Source organism: Vitis vinifera, chromosome 1, assembly GCF_030704535.1.
Source record: "Vitis vinifera cultivar Pinot Noir 40024 chromosome 1, ASM3070453v1".
Taxonomy (NCBI): Eukaryota; Viridiplantae; Streptophyta; class Magnoliopsida; order Vitales; family Vitaceae; genus Vitis; species Vitis vinifera.
In genome coordinates, this window is record NC_081805.1 from 3,249,573 (window position 1) to 3,268,880 (window position 19,308).

Genomic DNA, 19,308 nt, shown 5'->3' on the forward strand with positions numbered 1-19,308 from the left:
AATTTTAAATTAAAAAAATGACATTTAAAAAAAAAAATTAAATAGGTAGGGTGGGTATGAAATTTTTCTACACTTGTCCTGAAATTTATTTTGAATGGAAATAGAAATAGATATAAATAAATGGGGACGAGTGTGACGATCCAACCATCCTCATTTATGACGAATGGTAGTGTCCAAATCCCTAACCAATGCTCTCATAATTTGTTTTTTTTCTTACAAAAATGAGGTTTTTTTTAAGTATTTATTAAAATATAATATATTTGGATCATGTCTAGGAATGACAATGGGGCAGTTTTTTTCGGGTACCCACTCTGCCCCTAATGGGACGGGGTTCAATTTTAATAAACGGGTTTGAGATTTTTTTTAAAAACCCGGGACGGGTTCGGATATTGCCTCATCATGCCCTAATTATATATATAATTAATTTTTAAAATTAAATTAATTTAATTTTTATTTTACTATTTTTAATATATAGATAATAATAAAATATTTTTAATAAAACAAGTTATAAAAAATATATTAATTTAATTATTTATAAAATGTATTTATTTTAATGTAATTAAAAATTTTAAAAGTAATTTTTAAAAAAAATTAAAATTAAAAAAAAAAGTTAAATGGGACGAGACGGGGGTATGAGAATTTATCATACCCACACCCATCCTATCCTTTTTAATTTTTTAAATGGGACGAGAATGAAAATTATTTTGAATAATTGGTGGGATTGGAATGAGGGCGACCCGTTCCGTTGTCATTCCTAATCATGTCGAATTATACTACACTTTTTATAACATCAATTAAAAATTTTTAAAGAGCAAACGTTGGAAATCCTTTTTTTTTTTCAATTGGATTCTTTTGAATTGCCGTGGAATTAAAAATATATTTTTTTTAAATACTATAATTTAAAAAATATTCCTTTTCAAAATCCCCTTGGTAAGTGGGAAAGTGAGTGTGAAATGATTGAAAAGTGAAGTGTTGAGTAGAGAAAGAGTTATCCGGTTTAGCTTCTGAAGTCATTGCAAGGTGTGCCATTGTGTTACTGACCATAGTCAAAAGTGGGGATATGATTCATACGAAGATGGATATATACCCAAATCACAACGATCTTCTTTCCCATGAAAACTGGGCTAGCTATTGCAATTTAATTACCGACCCTTTCGCTCATTTTAACGTCTTTCTAAGTGTTTCCTCAAGCACGCGCAGCATATATCTATCACCATATTAAATCATTTTATGGAGATCTAAGGAAGAAGGGGGACTTTCTGGCATGTTAAAATTGGTCAAACAAAGCCCCACCAACAAATCTAAGGGAGCCCACTAATGATTTTCAGCACATAATTCAGTGGATAAAGTGCAATCCATTCAAAGATAAGGTAGCCCAACAAGTCTTTAAGAAGATCTTTCTTTCAATTCTTTACATTAAAAGAGCTTCAAGCTAAATGTGACACATCTCTCACAGACCTCACATCCTTACCCTCCAACGCCTACCATGGTCGGTTGATACCAAAATGAAAAAAGAAGCAAGTAATAGTATCCGTGATGATTTGATTCAACATCTTTCGGTACCAATCCCATTTGATATATCCATTGATGTATGATTTTGAAGAATTGGCCATGTTATCTGATGGAGTACTAAAGTAGTTGAAAGATGCTTTTTGACATGTGGGATATGAAGCAGAAAGGTGGATTTGTGTTGATGAGAGGATGTCAGTGAGAACTCGCAAAAATACCGAGAGGCAAATCCCAGCCAATGATTACAATGTTGATTATTCTTGGCTTTAGATCCCAACTTTCCAACCCCCTTGCCATTTTTTCTTCAAGGGCAACCGTCGTCCCTTCTGCTTCAGAGTGTCACGCATACGTTTTTCTCTACATGAATGATAGCGGTATTTTTCAAACCTTAAAGGCAGAATAAGACCGATGCCATTCTCCATTTTTGAAGCCGTAACCCAGACCTTTAAGACTTACTTGAATAGAATGAAAGAAAAAATAACCAAGTGAATCATTCCATGGGATTCAAGTCTATCAACAATGGGGTCCTCTACCCTTTTGCCTTTTGCATATCATTATCTCACCGCAAGTTTGGACCCTTAGGGCAGGTGGACTCAACTTCAATCGTCACATTGATGGAAAATCAATATTAGAATTTAGACATTTTACCTGTCATATACCACAAAATGAGGACCCAATATTCTCGATCTTTTTTTTTTCTTTTTTTTTTTATTATTTCCGTTTTCAAACTCACTCATTGCTTGATTGACAAGCTACCCTCTGGCAGTGTGCAATGTATCATATAAAATTTCAAACATTGAATTACATCAAACGTCAGTGTATGCATGTTTTATCAGAGATGATCATATACAGAGACAGAGTACATTGTTTTTCAAGAATTATTTTTTCTGAATGGAATTTTATTAATTTGTATTAGCTGGCCTCATTGATCTCACTTCTATGTACTTGTTGATCCTCAATTTTTCTGAAACCAAGAAGGCCAATATGTGAAGCCGGTCCACTGTACCAATCGCGGATCTAATTATTTGATTTGTGCTTTACATGGATGATCATGTTCAGGGCATCTTCCTCGGAGTTTGCGGCCAAAGTAATCTTTATTGAAAAAAAAAAAAATCAAACTAATACAACTTTCAAACTATTTGTCAAAGTAGTCTTTGAATCTACATCAGTAATCCACTACTTTGAAGACCCAATTTTTTCATCCGAAATCATTTAATAAAAACCCTAACTATTATTTTCTCTTTTCTGCGGCTTTCATCATCGGACTTTTCTCAATAGTACGGTAATTTTTTTAAAAAATAATTCCCAAATTTAAAAAAAAATTCATCGAGGAACTCGTCTCTTGAAGAGACGAGTTCCTATAAAAAAAATTCCCAAATTATTAAAAAAAAAAAAAAAATTCCTCAAGGGAACTCGTCTCTTGAAAAGACGAGTTCCCATGAAAAAAAAATTCTCAAATTATAAAAAAATAAAAAAATAAAAAAATTCCTCAAGGGAGAAGAGACGAGTTCCCATGAAAAAAAAAATATTTTTTTTTTAAAATATTCCCAAATTATTAAAAAAAATAAAAAATAAAAAATTCCTCAAGGGAACTCGTCTCTTGAAAAGACGAGTTCCCATGAAAAGAAAATATTTTTTTTTTTTAAAAATTCCCAAATTATAAAAAAATAAAAATAAATAAAAATTCCTCAAGGGAGAAGAGACGAGTTCCCATGAAAAAAAATATTTTTTTTTTAAAAAAAAACTATTCCTCAAGGGAAATATCGGAGAAGATGCCTCCCCCATCCGGATGTGAGATATCTTCTCCAGATGGGGGAGACATCTTTTCCATGTTTTTTTGGGAATTTAAAAAAAAAAAAAAAATTTTTCATGGGAAGTTGAGGAATTGTTTTTTTTTTTTTTTTCCTTTTTTAATTTGGGAATTTTTTTTTAAAAAATATATATTTTTTTTCATGAGAACTCGTCTCTTCTCCCTTGAGGAATTTTTTTTTATAAAAAAATTTTCAAATTAAAAAAAAAATTCCTCGAGGAACTCGTCTCTTCAAGAGACAAGTTCCCATAAAAAAAATATTTTTTTTTTAGAATTCCCAAATTATTAAAAATAAAAATAAAAATAAAAAATTCCTCAAGGGAACTAGTCTCTTGAAAAGACGAGTTCCCATGAAAAAAAATATATATATTTTTTAAAATTCCCAAATTATAAAAAGAAAAAAAAAATTCCTCAAGGGAGAAGAGAGGAGTTCCCATGAAAAAAAAAATATATTTTTAAAGAAAATTCTCAAATTATTAAAAAAAAATTAAAATAAAAAATTCCTCAAGAGAACTTGTTTCAAGAGACGAGTTCTCATGAAAAAAAAAAAATCCCAAATTATCAAAAAAATTAAAAAAAAAAAAATTCCTCAAGGGAGAAGAGACGAGTTCCCATGAAAAAAATATTTTTTTTAAAAAAAATTCTCAAATTTAAAAAAAAAAAAAAAAAAAAAAAAAAAAAAAAAAACAATTCCTCAAGGGAAATATCCGGAGAAGATGCCTCCCCCATCTGGATGTGAGAAAAGACGAGTTCCCATGAAAAAAAATTACCATACTATTGAGAAAAGTCCGATGGTGGGAGCCGTAGAGAAGAGAAAATAATAGTTAGGGTTTTTGTTGAATGATTTCGGATGAAAAAATTGGGTCTTCAGAGTAGTGGATTGTTGACGTGGATTCAAAAGACTATTTTAATAAATAGGTTGAAAGTGTTAGATTAATTTTTGTAATTAATCTATAATTTGGGCCACACATGTAAATAATTAAAATGTGTGTGCTATCATTTAATTAAGCCTAAATATAGTGATCTAATTAATAATTGATTAATTGGCTTAAGGGTATAATTGTCATGAGATTATTGTGTAGATACCATTAGACAATTATTATTTCTATGAGGGGCAGAAATATAATTGTGATAAAATTAAAACTGCCCTAGCAGTTTATAAATAGGGTTATGGTCCCCATTCTACGACTACGCATTCCAATTTTTGAAAATCCTCTCAGACAGAAATTGACACAGAATCTAGTGGCTAGAATTGGAAGACCATCTCAAAGGGTTTTCTTCCTATAAGGTTTCTTATTCAATGGATTCAGGTATGCTTCCGCTATTATTTTTCTACTCATTGTTTTTTAATCAGGAGATTCCAGTATATGTGAAATTAGGGTATTCACCTTGTTAAATATTCCAATATATATGAAATTAGGGTATTTACCTTGTTAACTATTCCAGTATATATGAAATTAAGGTATTCATCTTGGTTGATTTTAACAAGACTATTCTAGTATATATGAAATTAGAGTATTCATCTTGGTTGAATACTAACAAGTGGTATCAGAGCCTACTCCTTGATTAATTCTTTGAGTTATTATTTTAATATATGTCAATGGATTAAGATTTATGAAATATTGAGTTGATAAATTTTTATTATTATTATTACTATTATTATTATTATTATTTAATAGCATTTTATGATATTAATATTTAAGTTATTGATCTAGCATTTTTAAATAGGCTAATTAAAGCGGAAAATCACCAAAGTGACATCTTTCGTGTAGATTAGTCTGTTCGGGGTGTTAGATATTTGTGTGTATGTGATTCATGCGGGTATTAACTGGCCCAAAGGAAAGTTAATATTTGGTCAAATTGCATACATACCTGTGGTGATAAATATGTGATGATTATAAAGGTAACTTAATGTGAATAATAAATCAATCCAAAGATAGATTTATTATTTGACATAACTTATCATCAATGTTTGATCACTACAACAAGAGTACCACTTACAGTTAATATTACTGTCCAAAGACTTGATATTAATGTTGTGCTAGGTATCTTGAAATGTCATAATTGCTTTTAAATTTAAAGATTATGTGTTTAATTGCTTATTTTATGTGAGCATGATGGTTTATTTGATTCATTTTATTTTGTTCTGGATTCAGCTTTTATATCAACCACTTCTATATCTGCCAACATCAATAATGTCCCTATGTTAAATGGGACTAATTTTAAGGACTGGAAAGAGAATATGATGATTCTCTTAGGCTGCATGGATATAGACTTAGCCTTGAGAATGCCCAAACCCGATGAACTCAATGAGCAAAGTACTCAAGAGGATGAGGTTTATTGGGGTAAGTGGGAACGTTCAAATAGGCTAAGTCTTATGATCATGAAGCGCGACATTCCAGAAGCTTTCAGGGGTGCGGTAACCGATGAGGTTACTAATGCCAGTGACTTCCTTGCGGAAATTCAGAAGCGTTTTGCCAAAAACGATAAGGCTGAAACGAGCACGCTTTTAGCAAGCTTGATTTCAATGAAGTATAAAGGCAAGGGTAATGTTCGGGAGTACATCATGGAGATGTCTCATCTTGCTTCAAAACTTAAGGCTTTGAAACTCGAGTTATCTGATGATTTACTCGTGCATTTGGTTCTCATCTCTCTTCCTGCACAATTTAATCAATTCAAGGTCAGTTATAACTGTCAAAAGGATAAATGGACTCTTAATGAGCTCATTTCATTCTGTGTGCAAGAGGAAGAGAGATTGAAGCAAGACAAGACCGAAAGTGCTCATCTGGCTAGCACTTCGAAGGATAAGGGCAAACGAAAGAATAAGGATAATAAGGTTGCTGCTTCTAATGGTCCAGAACAAAAGAAACAGAAAGTTGAGGTAACATGTTTCTTCTGTAATAAGCCTGGACATACTAAGAAGGAATGTACCAAGTATGCTGCTTGGCGTGTTAAGAAAGGTATGTTTCTTACTTTGGTCTGTTCTGAAGTTAATTTAGCTTCAGTATCTAGAAACACATGGTGGTTAGATTCTGGTGCTACTACTCACATTTGTGTTTCTATGCAGGGTTGCCTGAGTTACCGAAAACCAAGTGATGCTGAAAGATGCATCTATGTCGGAGACGGTCAGTCGGTAGAAGTAGAGGCAATAGGGCACTTTAGATTATTATTGAAATCTGGTTATTTTTTGGATTTAATAGATACTTTTATTGTACCGTCTTTCAGACGGAATTTAATTTCAGTTTCTGTTTTGGACAAATCAGGTTATTGTTGTTCATTTGGAAACAATAAATTTACATTATCTATTAATTCAAATGCTGTAGGAACCGGTTTACTTAATGTTTATGATAATCTATATTTGTTGGAAACTGTTCCATCCTATAATGAAACCTTGCATGTGGAATCACGAGGTACAAAACGTAAATTGAATAAAGATAATTCGGCCTCATTGTGGCACAAACGCTTAGGTCATATCTCTAAATCCAGAGTTGAGCGACTTGTGTCCGATGGGATTTTGGATTCACTTGACTTTTCAGATTTTGATATTTGTGTTGAGTGTATTAAAGGAAAACAGACCAAAACAAAGAAATTGGGTGCCAATAGAGCTACAGACGTCTTAGAATTAATTCATACAGATATTTGTGGACCATACCCTACGGCATCTTGGAATGGTCAACAATACTTTATAACATTCATAGACGACTATTCAAGATATGGCTACCTATTTCTTATACATGAGAAATCACAATCATTGGACGTGTTCAAAACATTTAAAGCAGAAGTTGAGTTGCAACTCAACAAAAGAATAAAGAGTGTCAGATCTGACCGTGGTGGTGAATACTATGGTAGATATGACGGATCAGGTGAACAATGTCCAGGACCATTTGCTAAATACCTAGAGGAATGTGGGATCGTCCCTCAATACACCATGCCAGGATCACCTAGCATGAATGGTGTAGCAGAAAGACGAAACCGAACCCTTAAGGACATGGTAAGGAGTATGATTAGTCATTCTACTTTACCCGAAAAACTCTGGGGTGAAGCACTCAAAACGGCAGCTTATATCCTAAATCGGGTGCCAACTAAAGCAGCTGCTAAAACGCCTTATGAGCTTTGGACGGGTCGAAAGCCCAGTTTAAAGCATTTTCATATTTGGGGATGTCCAGCTGAAGCGAGACCTTATAAGCCTCATGAAAAGAAATTGGACTCTAAAACAGTTAGCAGCTACTTTATTGGCTATGCAGAGCGATCAAGGGGTTTTAAATTTTATGATCCTGCTATTAGGTCAATTTTTGAGACGGGAACTGCAACATTTTTTGAGGATGTTGAGTTTGGGGGGAGAAATCAGGCTAGGAATATTGTCTTTGAGGAGGAAGAGTGATCTACTATTGCTATTGATAATGTACAGGTTTCACTACCTATCATTGATCAAGAAGTAAATTTGGATCCTCAACCAACATACAATATTGTTCAACCCTTAATTGCAAATGAGGACATTACTTCTGAAGAACAAACTCAACAACCTCAAGAAAATATGCCATTAAGGAGATCCACTAGAGAGAGGAGAAATGCAATTTCGGACGATTATATCGTATATCTCCAGGAACGTGAGGTAGAAAGTGGAATGATGGAAGATGATCCAATCAACTTCCAGCAAGCCGTGAAAAGTTCCAACTCTCATAAATGGATTGAAGCCATGAATGAAGAGTACAAATCTATGCAAGACAATAAAGTTTGGGAACTTGTCCCATTACCAGTTGGTACGAAGCCCATTGGTTGTAAATGGATATTTAAAACCAAGCGGGATTCAAATGGTAATGTAGAAAGATATAAAGCACGTCTTGTAGCTAAAGGCTTTACTCAAAAAGAAGGAATTGACTTCAAAGAGACCTTCTCTCCAGTTTCTACGAAGGACTCTTTCAGGATAATCATGGCACTAGTTGCACATTATGATCTTGAGTTACATCAAATGGATGTTAAAACAGCGTTTCTCAATGGTGACATTGATGAAACAATTTATATGGTACAACCAGAAAATTTTGTGTCCGAAGACTCAAAGAATATGGTTTGTAAATTAACTAAATCCATTTATGGGCTCAAGCAAGCTTCTCGTCAGTGGTACTTCAAGTTTCATCAAATTATTGTCTCATATGGTTTTGAGGCAAATCTTATGGATGAATGTGTGTATCACAAATTCAGTGGGAGTAAGTATATTTTCCTGGTTTTATATGTCGATGACATATTGCTAGCCACAAATGATATTGGCATATTGCACGACACCAAGAGATTTTTATCAAAACATTTTGAGATGAAAGATCTTGGTGATGCCTCTTTTGTCTTAGGAATCCAGATACACCGAGATCGTTCTAGGGGTATTTTAGGATTGTCACAAAGGACCTATATTGATAAAGTCCTCCAAAGGTATGGCATGCAAAATAGCAAACCAGGTGATACCCCTGTCGCTAAAGGAGACAAATTCAGTCTTAATCAATGCCCTAAAAATAGTTTAGAAAGTCAAGAAATGCAGAAGATTCCTTACGCTTCGGCTGTGGGGAGTCTAATGTATGCTCAAGTATGTACACGTCCGGATATTGCGTACATTGTTGGCATGTTAGGCAGATATCTAAGTAACCCTGGAATGGATCATTGGAGAGCAGCCAAGAAGGTTATGAGATATTTACAGAGAACAAAAGAGTACATGCTTACATATAGGAGATTGGATCAATTAGAGTTGATTGGGTATTCCGACTCCGACTTTGCTGGATGCCAAGACAGCAGAAGATCCACATCAGGCTATATTTATCTGTTGGCTGGTGGAGCAATTTCATGGAGGTCTGCCAAACAGACACTCGTAACTTCATCCACCATGGAAGCAGAGTTTGTAGCATGTTATGAGGCATCCAATCAAGGAATATGGCTACGAAATTTTGTCACTGGGCTGCGTGTTCTGGATGGTATTGAAAGACCATTGAAGATATTTTGTGACAATAAATCAGCAGTTTTATATTCCAATAACAACAGGAGCTCTACAAAATCAAAATACATTGATATCAAGTTCCTAGTTGTAAAAGAAAAAGTACAGAGTGGACAGATATCCATAGAGCATATTGGAACAAACTCCATGATAGCGGATCCACTTACAAAGGGATTACCACCCAAGGTCTTTCATGAGCACACTGCTCATATGGGTGTTGTCTCATTTGAGGATATCCAAATTTAGTGGGAGTTTATATTATTCATTGTATATTGCTCTATGTTATGTTTAGACTTTATCTATACATTTGGATTGTGTTCTGCAGAAATAAAGTATTCATTTCATTGCACTCTGTTAAATTATGCTAAAGATTTTATCTCAATAAAGTTAAGTAGGACCAGTTGGAAATAGGCATGAATAGATCACATTGCATGTAATTTCCATGCTATGCACTCATGATTGATCTATGTCATTTAGCTATGCAGATATATGTGACCATTGATTGGTCTAGTAACGATTGATGTAACATAGACCACCTTGATCCTATGTCAGTATAGTTAATGGACGAGATTGTTCGGATATACCCTAAGGACATGATAGCAAATTTTGAGCTCATAAGGTTAAGCACATTTATTTGATTACATATGCATGTGGCCCAGTGGGAGATTGTTAGATTAATTTTTGTAATTAATCTATAATTTGGGCCACACATGTAAATAATTAAAATGTGTGTGCTATCATTTAATTAAGCCTAAATATAGTGATCTAATTAATAATTGATTAATTGGCTTAAGGGTATAATTGTCATGAGATTATTGTGTAGATACCATTAGACAATTATTATTTCTATGAGGGGCAGAAATATAATTGTGATAAAATTAAAACTGCCCTAGCAGTTTATAAATAGGGTTATGGTCCCCATTCTACGACTACGCATTCCAATTTCTGAAAATCCTCTCAGACAGAAATTGACACAGAATCTAGTGGCTAGAATTGGAAGACCATCTCAAAGGGTTTTCTTCCTATAAGGTTTCTTCTTCAATGGATTCAGGTATGCTTCCGCTATTATTTTTCTACTCATTGTTTTTTAATCAGGAGATTCCAGTATATGTGAAATTAGGGTATTCACCTTGTTAAATATTCCAATATATATGAAATTAGGGTATTTACCTTGTTAACTATTCCAGTATATATGAAATTAAGGTATTCATCTTGGTTGATTTTAACAAGACTATTCTAGTATATATGAAATTAGAGTATTCATCTTGGTTGAATACTAACAGAAAGTTGTCTTAGTTTTTTTTTGTCAGATTAACTCTCTTCCACGAGATAAATTGAAGGCGTTCCTTTTCCACCGAGGCTAATTTAGAGCACGTGTTTTGTAAGGTGGCGGCTCAAATTAAAATATTGCCGTACGCGTCGAAATTTTGAAAATTGAAATTTCATATTACCTTTTATGTGATTTGCAAATAAAGTAGAAGATGAATTCATGATGGCTTTAAAGTGGGAGAATATTTTATTATATTTGAGTTCCACGTATGCAATGAAAGGTCAAGCTGGTCAATGACACTTCCATAATTAAGTTAGTATATTTCAAATAAAAATAATTGTTAAAGGTTAAGACTATCTTTTTATCTTATTAATCTCCCTACATTCACTTAAAATCTAACTTTGATGATCAGCATAATCCTTTTCCTTGTACTTGCAACCTATGAAAATAAAAATAAAAAATATGGAAAATACGGGAAATGAAGAGGTTTGACGGATGAAGAAAAAGAGAGAGAAGAATTTAGGGATGATAATTATGGTTTTTTTGGGGTATCCTCCTTACCCTACCTCTAATAGAACTGATTTAAGATAAAGATAATCAAGTTTCAAACATTTTTATAAACCTCGATTGAATTTCAGTTTCATTTTGTCTTGTATCACATTGCCTCGCCTTAATTATGTATAATATTAAATAAAAAATTATTTTAATTAATTTTTAATTTTCATTTTTCAACATATATAAGATAAAAAATATTTTTATTAAAATAAATTATAAAAATTTATAATATTGATTTATTTACAAATCATATTTATTTTTAATGTAATTTAAAATTTTAAAAATAAAAATTAAACATAGAAAGATGGGTAGAGATGAGAATTTCCTATACTTATATTGCCTCATCCATTTGCCATCCTTTGAAAGGTTAAATTGTTAAGATTCTAACTAAATCGACATAAGGTAATTATCCTAAAAAAAGGGTGAATAAAATGATGATCACCTTTGCAAATTTAAACTATATGAATGTAAGCAACAATATAAATAATAATATAACAAATATAATAGAAAAACAATTGTGTATAAAGTATTGAGAGTAGGGAAGAGAAATTTAAGCACTAATTTTTATAATGGTTTAGTATAACTCAACCTATGCTCATTCTCCTCAAACTTCTAAGTGAAAGTTCCATTAATCAAAGGTTTCTAACACAACCCTTCAACCATCATAATTTGATTATGGTTTCAATCAACCTTTCTGGACTGATGACTCTAAGTACTCTCTTGAACTTATGACTCTAAGTACCATTTATAATAAGATTTTTCAAAACAAAGTTTCCAAACTCTTTCCTCAAGTGATATCTCATATTTAAAGCTCACCTCACAAAGGTCACAAGAAATGAGAGAAAATATTTTCATAAAATCTTCGCATAAAATTTAGGCTTAAATGATATAAGATAAACTAAGATTGATATACACTAATGGATATGTAAGTTTTAAAATAAAGTGCACTCAAAACACTCATTCAAGACTCAAATAATGTTCATAAAAGATTTAGAACTTTTTCCTTCAAAAACAAAGAAATTTGGAGCTTTTACATAGAGTTTCGAAGCCCAAACTAATGATTATGCAAGTTTAAGAGTCAACCGAGTTGAGAAATTGATTCAACAAGTTTATTAGTTGTTGAGCATTTAATGCTTTAGCAAGTGACTATTGAAGGTTAAAACACCAACTGGTTCTTGGCCAAAACTCAACCAATCCTTGATCAATTGAGGTAGAGCCTCAATCGACTAAACATATGCTATCGAAAGTACAGAATGTGCAAATGCATCTTGACTAGTTGAGTCCGACAAACTCAACTGGTTCCTTGGACCCTCAACTAGTTGCACTATAAAGAGATTAAATAACCTAGTTTGAGGTTTGGAAACTCCATCAACCTATGATTAACTTTCTTAAAACCTTTAAAGCAATTTTAGAAATAATTTGACTTAAAGGTTTTAATTGAAAATGTGAAATCATCCAAGTATAAAATAATTTTAAAACAATTTATCACTTGGATGGTGCAAGAATAAAATGCATGATCATAGTGCAACAACAAATTTACAAAGAAATCCTAAGAAAGGTTTTAAGTGTTTTTCTTTTTTGGGACTTTTTTTTTCTTGATTTTCTTTTGACTTGATTTATTTTTATAATTTGTCATTTTGGAAATCTTCTTGTCTAAACATACTTGATATAAAACGTAAGTCTTGAATTTTATTTTGTTATTATTAAAATCGAGATTAACCAAACTTTGGTTTCACTTAAATGATAAAGATGAAGAAAGTTTTTTTTTCCTTTTTCATAATTATTTTTATTTAGAAAATTAAAAAGAAAAAGATTAGACGATTGTGAGAGAGAATTGATAAGTGTGATTTTTAGATAATGAGTATCGTTAAATACAACAATTTTCCCTTTGTGTACATTATACACCTACATAATTGAAAAAAGAAAAAAAGAATAAGGTGGGTGAAATGAGAGAAATGGTAGATTTAATTAACATCATACTTGGATTACAGAATACTTTATTGTATTTAAATAAATTACAAAAATAATCCCTATCTTTTCACTTATGTCCCACTTTAGTTTCTAGACTAATTTGTTTTACATAATGTAACTACAAATTATATCTTAATATCAAATAAACTATCTTATTATGATTGTTTGTTAAAAATAAATGAAGAAACCTTATAAAAAGCACATAGACGAGATAGATGTATGCAAACATATCATATAAAAACTTATGTGAATGTCAATATGCTTCTCATAGTGGTTTCTCAATGAAATTATTGATAAATAATAATAATAATAACAACTTAACAGAAAAGCTTATTTGACATTTGAAACATTATTTAGGGTTAACATTGCTTTAAAAAAAAATGGTTATGGGTTAAATTGAGGCACATATGAAAGTACATAAGTGCTTTTTGTAACTTAACCTATTTTGTTATTTGCTTTTTTGGTTTAGATGCCTAAAGTTATGACCATGTTTACCTTTGCCTTGTCTAGTTATAACTATGCTTGCTTTAACCAATCATTATTGAAGGTTAATGAAAGCAATTATTATTCATTTCATGATTAAGGAAAGGTATTGTCATAAGACATTACCATAGACAAAGATACTACCATTGCTTGCTTTAACCAATCATGATTGAAGGTTTAATAAAAACAATTATTATGCATTTCATGATTAAAGAAAGGTATTGTCATAAGACATTAACATAAACGAAGATATTACCATTGACACAACACATTTAATACCTGAGAATGTCCTCTAAATGTTATAATTAATATAAGGGATGTCTTTTACATATCGCAATTAATATAAAAATGACTATAAGTACCATGTGTCATTTATTGGGCCTCCACCCTAAGCCAATCTAATTGGTTCATTTCCTTATTGTATCCTATTCATTCACTTGATGATTAATCAATTTTTTTAAGTTATTTATGGATGGTCTTACTAGATAATTTTCTTACCACATGACACTCAGATTTGACTCATACATTATTCCCTATTTCCCAAAGATTTGTATGTGGAAATTGAAAAGACATCCCATGTTTTCTAAATATCAGGCAATCAATGATTCCTTTAAGGGAATTAAATAGTTTTTTTATTAAACATATTAAATCAATGTTTTCCATCATAGGGTTAAAAGTCACATAGTGGTTCTCCGTATTTCTCTCAATTCAATTAAGACTACCTATCTTTTTTGTCGCTTGTTGCACTATTTTTTTTTTAAACTCTAGTCCTCTTGAATTATTGAGGGTAGGGAATTTGTGTTGGTTTTTAGCTTTGCCCTTAGCCTTGTATTTTCTCATCTTACTTGTTCATTTTTCTTTATTAATTCCTTCTCTCTTTCTCTTCCTTCATTCTCTTTTCTATGGCAATGAATAACTCTTGAAGTTGTACCAATTGTTTTGCACCATGTGACCTTGACTCTCGTTTTTCATCAAATTATCATATTATGGTCCCATACATGTTCAAATAAGGGAGAATCTTGCAACATTCATCAACCCATTAGTAGTCATAGACTAAATATTCATTAACCCATTAGTAGCCACAAACTTAGTTAATAACACTTCAATAATAAATTAACATTGGCGATAAGAATACTAGAATTAGGGGTAACAAAATAATTTAGAGAGTAAAAAACTTATCCTTTTTTGTGTGTTTTTTCTTGAGTTTATATTGGAATAACAACTACCTCACATTGCTTGGTTAGGTAGATCTATTTTCTATAGTCAACACATCAAATGTTAGGAAGAACTAGTAGAGACAATCAACATCCTTCCATGATTGGCGGATTGTAACTATATTTGAATACATGAATTTTTCACACATCCCCTGCTTGGTCTCCCACATGAGCAATTGTTTCCTTGTCGTATCCTAATTATCCTTTGGATACTTCTCCAATCTTCACTTATTTTAAAAATTCTAATAGTTTATGAGGCATCGTCCTTAATAATTCGTTTCCTATGTGACACTCAATAATTACCCAACATAATACATTTTCTTTTGTCAAATACACAGTAGATTGTTTCATTTAAAGAACAACGGAAATATTCCAATTTGAAGGAAATCAAATGCTATACTAGAGACATGATTGATTAAAAAATTGGACCAAATAAAATACAGAGGTCCTGGATTGGCATGTTAATGTTCTGCCCGGGGGTGGGGGGAGTGGGGAATGAGACAGACACACAAGCATTAGATGCAGTAATGTAGTGAGGTTGGCCGCTTAGTTTAGGAACATAAACTCATGAGGCCATAACAAATTTATGGGGGCATGTGAGTGGACCACGCCCACTGTCACATTTGCACCACCAATCAGATGTGGTCAAGACCCCATGCCTTTCCCTCCCAGACCCCACCTCATAGTCGTTGTTGTAGGAGCGCCATTATCGCGACGAAAACTCCAATGTTTTCTGTCCACTCCAATAAAAAATCAATCATTTTATTTAATCAAATTACTTTCACGACGATAATCAAAATATTTGACCCTCCTAACCTGTTTCGTGTCGGCGTCACCCAAAATTCTGAAACTGATCAAGATTTCTTCGATTTCTCTCTTTCTTTTTGTGGCCTCCACCTTGAATGGAAGTTCCCATTCGATGCAAATGTGCGTACAAATTTGATAAATTCCCCCTCCCCCCCATTCTTGGGGCCTGCCTCATAGACGGCCGGATCCAAGACCACCACAGCCATAGCCGCTGCCTTAACTAGTAAAGGGCCTCATTGTACGGACCACATCCCCATCGTTCTCATCATCATCATCATACATATACATATATATATATATATATATATATATATATAATTAATTAATTATGTAATGGGTTAACTGATATAGTTCAACAGGTAGGAAACTATGAATAGGTTTCCAACTAATCATAGTTTATAACACGTCTCTTTAGCAGCCTATATAATGAAAGCCGACGTTCAGTAATTATAATAAAATAGACCTTCTAGGTGGCTCTCAGAGGTGACTGTGGTCAATACTTTGACTCAGGAGTTCACAAAAGATTAGGACAAAATAAGTAGATTTTCCGGTGGGATCAATGCACAAGTTTTGTATTGAAAGGTTGTTTTGAAAATTAGTCATCTTTTGTTTATTTTTCTTTTAATTAATTTGAAAATATGATTGGTATAAAAAATAAAGAATATAATTTTAAAATATGTAATTATAAGCGGTAGTTTTCAAATAAATTTTTTAAAGATAAAATATGTGAGAGAATTGGGTCATTTTGAAGTAATATTTTTAAAAAGGCCATTTTGAATCCGAGTCCAGAGAGAAAGAGAGTGTGTGAATGGTGTTGGTGTGAAATTGGCCGGCCTTGAAGAGGAGTTTCTCTGTCGACAAGAGGAATTATTAGCCCAAGCCCATGGCCTTCCTCTTGTTCTCACACTGAGCAGACGCGTCTATATAATAGAGCCTGCTCCAGTCCTCCTGCGCTCTCACCTTCACTAACAACGAAATATTCATTTGCAAACGAACAAAAGGCAGGGTCCAAAAAAACTGAAGACAACATAGAGACAATCCTCCAACGCCGCCGAGGCTGAGACTTTGCAATCTTGGAGAGCTCCCAGGGAGAAGATATATCGGAATAGTACTTCATTCCCACCCCACCCATCAATACAGGCATGATGGGAGGTAACCTGGAGTCACCAATAGCAGCATGCCAAGTAAATCCTTGGGACTAAGAAGCCCCACCTAGCGCTCAAATGGAAATGCCATTCCCCTCTGTTCCACAACCACTATTTTTCTGTCCAATGACAGTTGTTGTACAGGTTTTTAATCCCACTCCATTTCCGCTAGGATTTCTATATGCCATCTCTGTCGTAATGTGACGTATCTGTGCAGGACTGCACAAACCACCCCACCAAAACGACCGTCACTTCTATTCCTATGAAACTCCCCGTCCCCACCGGTTATCATCCATATTGCAGCAAAGTTCAAACGCTCCCACTCATACCGGCGATAAAGCCCACCTTCCGAAGATCCGGGTGGGCTCGCATGGATTCCACGGTCCGCCGTAATCGCACCAAGCACAAGGTCGTCGTTATCATGGGAGCCACCGGCACCGGAAAATCCAAACTCTCCATCGACCTCGCCACACGCTTCCCCGCCGAGATCATCAACTCTGACAAAATACAAATCTACAGTGGCCTTGACATCACCACTAACAAGATCCAAATGCACGAGCGACAAGGTGTACCCCACCACCTGCTCGGAGATTTCGACTCCTCCCACGCTGAGATAACCCCTTCCCAGTTCCGCTCGGTGGCTGCCGCTGCTATCTCAGACATCTCTTCTCGCCGCAAACTGCCAGTCCTCGCTGGTGGGTCCAATTCCTTTATTCACGCACTCCTCGTCGACCGGTTTGACTCCGAGTCTGACCCCTTCAATGGTTCGGACTCGGTCTCCACCGAATTACGTTACCGCTGTTGTTTCCTATGGGTTGACGTTTCATTTGCTGTTCTCTCCGACTACTTGTCGAAGCGAGTCGATGAAATGCTTGGCTCAGGGATGCTTGAAGAGTTAGCTAAGTTCTACGACCCGGATGAAGACGAGTCTAGACCCAAAACTGGGTTGAGAAAAGCGATAGGAGTCCCCGAGTTCGACAGGCATTTCCGAAAGTACCCTCCCGTCGACCAAGGAATAATCGCTGGAAATCCCAAGAAGAAGAAGGATGATCCAGAAATGGAAAGTTTTGAAGAGGCAGTGAAGGCCATCAAGGACAACACGTGTCATCTAGCGAAGAAGCAGATAGAGAAGATCCTACGGATGAGGGGAGCTGGGTGGGACCTCAAGAGACTGGACGCCACAGAGGCGTTCAGGGTGCTGCTGTCGTCAGATTCCGGCAAGAAGTCGTCAGAAATATGGGAGAAGCAGGTAGTGGAACCGAGCGTGAAGTTTGTGAGGCGCTTCTTAGAGGAGTAGGTTGTTCAGCTTTTTCTACCCGTCCTGTTTTCCTATGATCCAAAATTAGTTACCTAAATTACTTTCATTTCCCCCTTTTTTTGGGTCTACTCTTTCCCTCTCTATTTGAAAAAAAAAAACCATAACAAAATAAAAAGGTTTACTTACATGATGGGTTGGAATTTGGGAACCAGAGCTGCGACCATGTCTGGGCCCAGAGGGCGAGCAATTTCGGGGACGCTGGGTTGGGGAGGGGAAGGTTTGCTTTGAAAAAAAAGGAAAGCAGGTAATATCTTGTCAAGGCTGAGAATTCTATGCATGCTTGGTTCATGTTTAGGAGTTTTGAGAGTGTTGTGGATCACATTTGGAGTGTGAAAATGTTTGTACGACTTCTTTGTGGGTCATGACTCATGAGGCACAAAAGTGTACTTTTTCTTTCGAGTTTGAATGTCGAAAACGGATTGAGTCACACTCTGGGGCATGGTCAGGATGGACGGCACCCTCCCTCAAGTAGCAAGTTTGTAAAATGTTAAGCTCCCTCAAAAAAATTTTAACGTCGGTTAAAGATTGTGAATTTGTGTGCGACTACTTTTGAGTAAAATATAAAGACAATAAAAGAGCTAATGGAAACCATAATTTCCCCTGCATTTATGCAGAAAATTAGGTGAGTTTTGAAAGCTTGGAATGGGATGAAATTCTCCTTTTAATGGGTTCTCCCAGACAGCACCAGTTATACTTGGCATAATGGATACAGGCATGGAATGGTGGTCCTCTTCCTAAATTCCTAACAGTGGCATGCTATGTGTAGGTCAAGCACGGGGGAAGGGTGCCTTGTTTCCACTTTTGAACCTAGGAAGAAGGCTATTCCTCCTCTAGTCTGTGTCAAAGTAATTGCACCTCTTAGACTGGAAGAATCAAACCATGTCAATTTCCAAATTAAATGGCAACTGTACTTCAGTGCCTTTTCAATTTGGAGACAGCAAGAGAAAATTGCTGGAAAACAATTTTGCAAAATTATTTGGGAATTCACTCAATATTTGTTGCCGAACTGCCATAAACCTGCTTCCTTTCTGGTTGTAACTTGTAAGATAGGTGGCATGCCCTAATCCCATGCTTACATATTTTTCCCTTAATTATTATATTTCTCAAATGCTCACTGTCCCGGGGTTGTGATCAATTTTTAATCTTCTGAAACAATTATAGAATCTCTAGCGATCCAGTGTTTCAAGACCATTTTAACGGTCCCTTTCTGAAAGCTCCAAATGTTTTTGGAAGTCTCTCAATTTCTTGTACA

At 34.3% G+C, this 19,308-nt stretch overlaps 2 protein-coding genes across 2 annotated transcripts; both read left to right on the plus strand.

Moving 5' to 3' along the window:
- Positions 1 to 4,992: 4,992 nt before the first annotated feature.
- Positions 4,993 to 6,662, plus strand: LOC104878385 (uncharacterized). Its single transcript, XM_010648674.3, has 2 exons — positions 4,993 to 6,279; positions 6,387 to 6,662. Exons 1-2 carry the CDS (start codon positions 5,523 to 5,525, stop codon positions 6,413 to 6,415), a joined length of 786 nt encoding a protein of 261 aa, XP_010646976.1. The 5' UTR covers positions 4,993 to 5,522; the 3' UTR covers positions 6,416 to 6,662.
- Positions 6,663 to 15,921: 9,259 nt separating this feature from the next.
- On the plus strand, positions 15,922 to 18,588 carry LOC100247527 (adenylate isopentenyltransferase). The gene is made up of 2 exons (XM_002279335.5): positions 15,922 to 16,882; positions 16,956 to 18,588. The coding sequence occupies exons 1-2, from the start codon at positions 16,817 to 16,819 to the stop codon at positions 18,033 to 18,035; spliced, it is 1,146 nt and encodes a 381-aa protein (XP_002279371.2). The 5' UTR covers positions 15,922 to 16,816; the 3' UTR covers positions 18,036 to 18,588.
- The last annotated feature ends 720 nt before the right edge of the window (positions 18,589 to 19,308 follow it).

Excerpts from the sequence above, each read along its gene's own strand:
- LOC104878385 (XM_010648674.3), top strand. The coding sequence starts at position 5,523 with ATGTTAAATGGGACTAATTTTAAGGACTGGAAAGAGAATATGATGATT. Across the intron at positions 6,280-6,386 it reads TGCTTGGCGTGTTAAGAAAG|GGTTGCCTGAGTTACCGAAA; the intron begins GTATGTTTCTTA and ends GTTTCTATGCAG.
- LOC100247527 (XM_002279335.5), top strand. The coding sequence starts at position 16,817 with ATGGAAATGCCATTCCCCTCTGTTCCACAACCACTATTTTTCTGTCCA. Across the intron at positions 16,883-16,955 it reads CAATGACAGTTGTTGTACAG|GACTGCACAAACCACCCCAC; the intron begins GTTTTTAATCCC and ends GTATCTGTGCAG.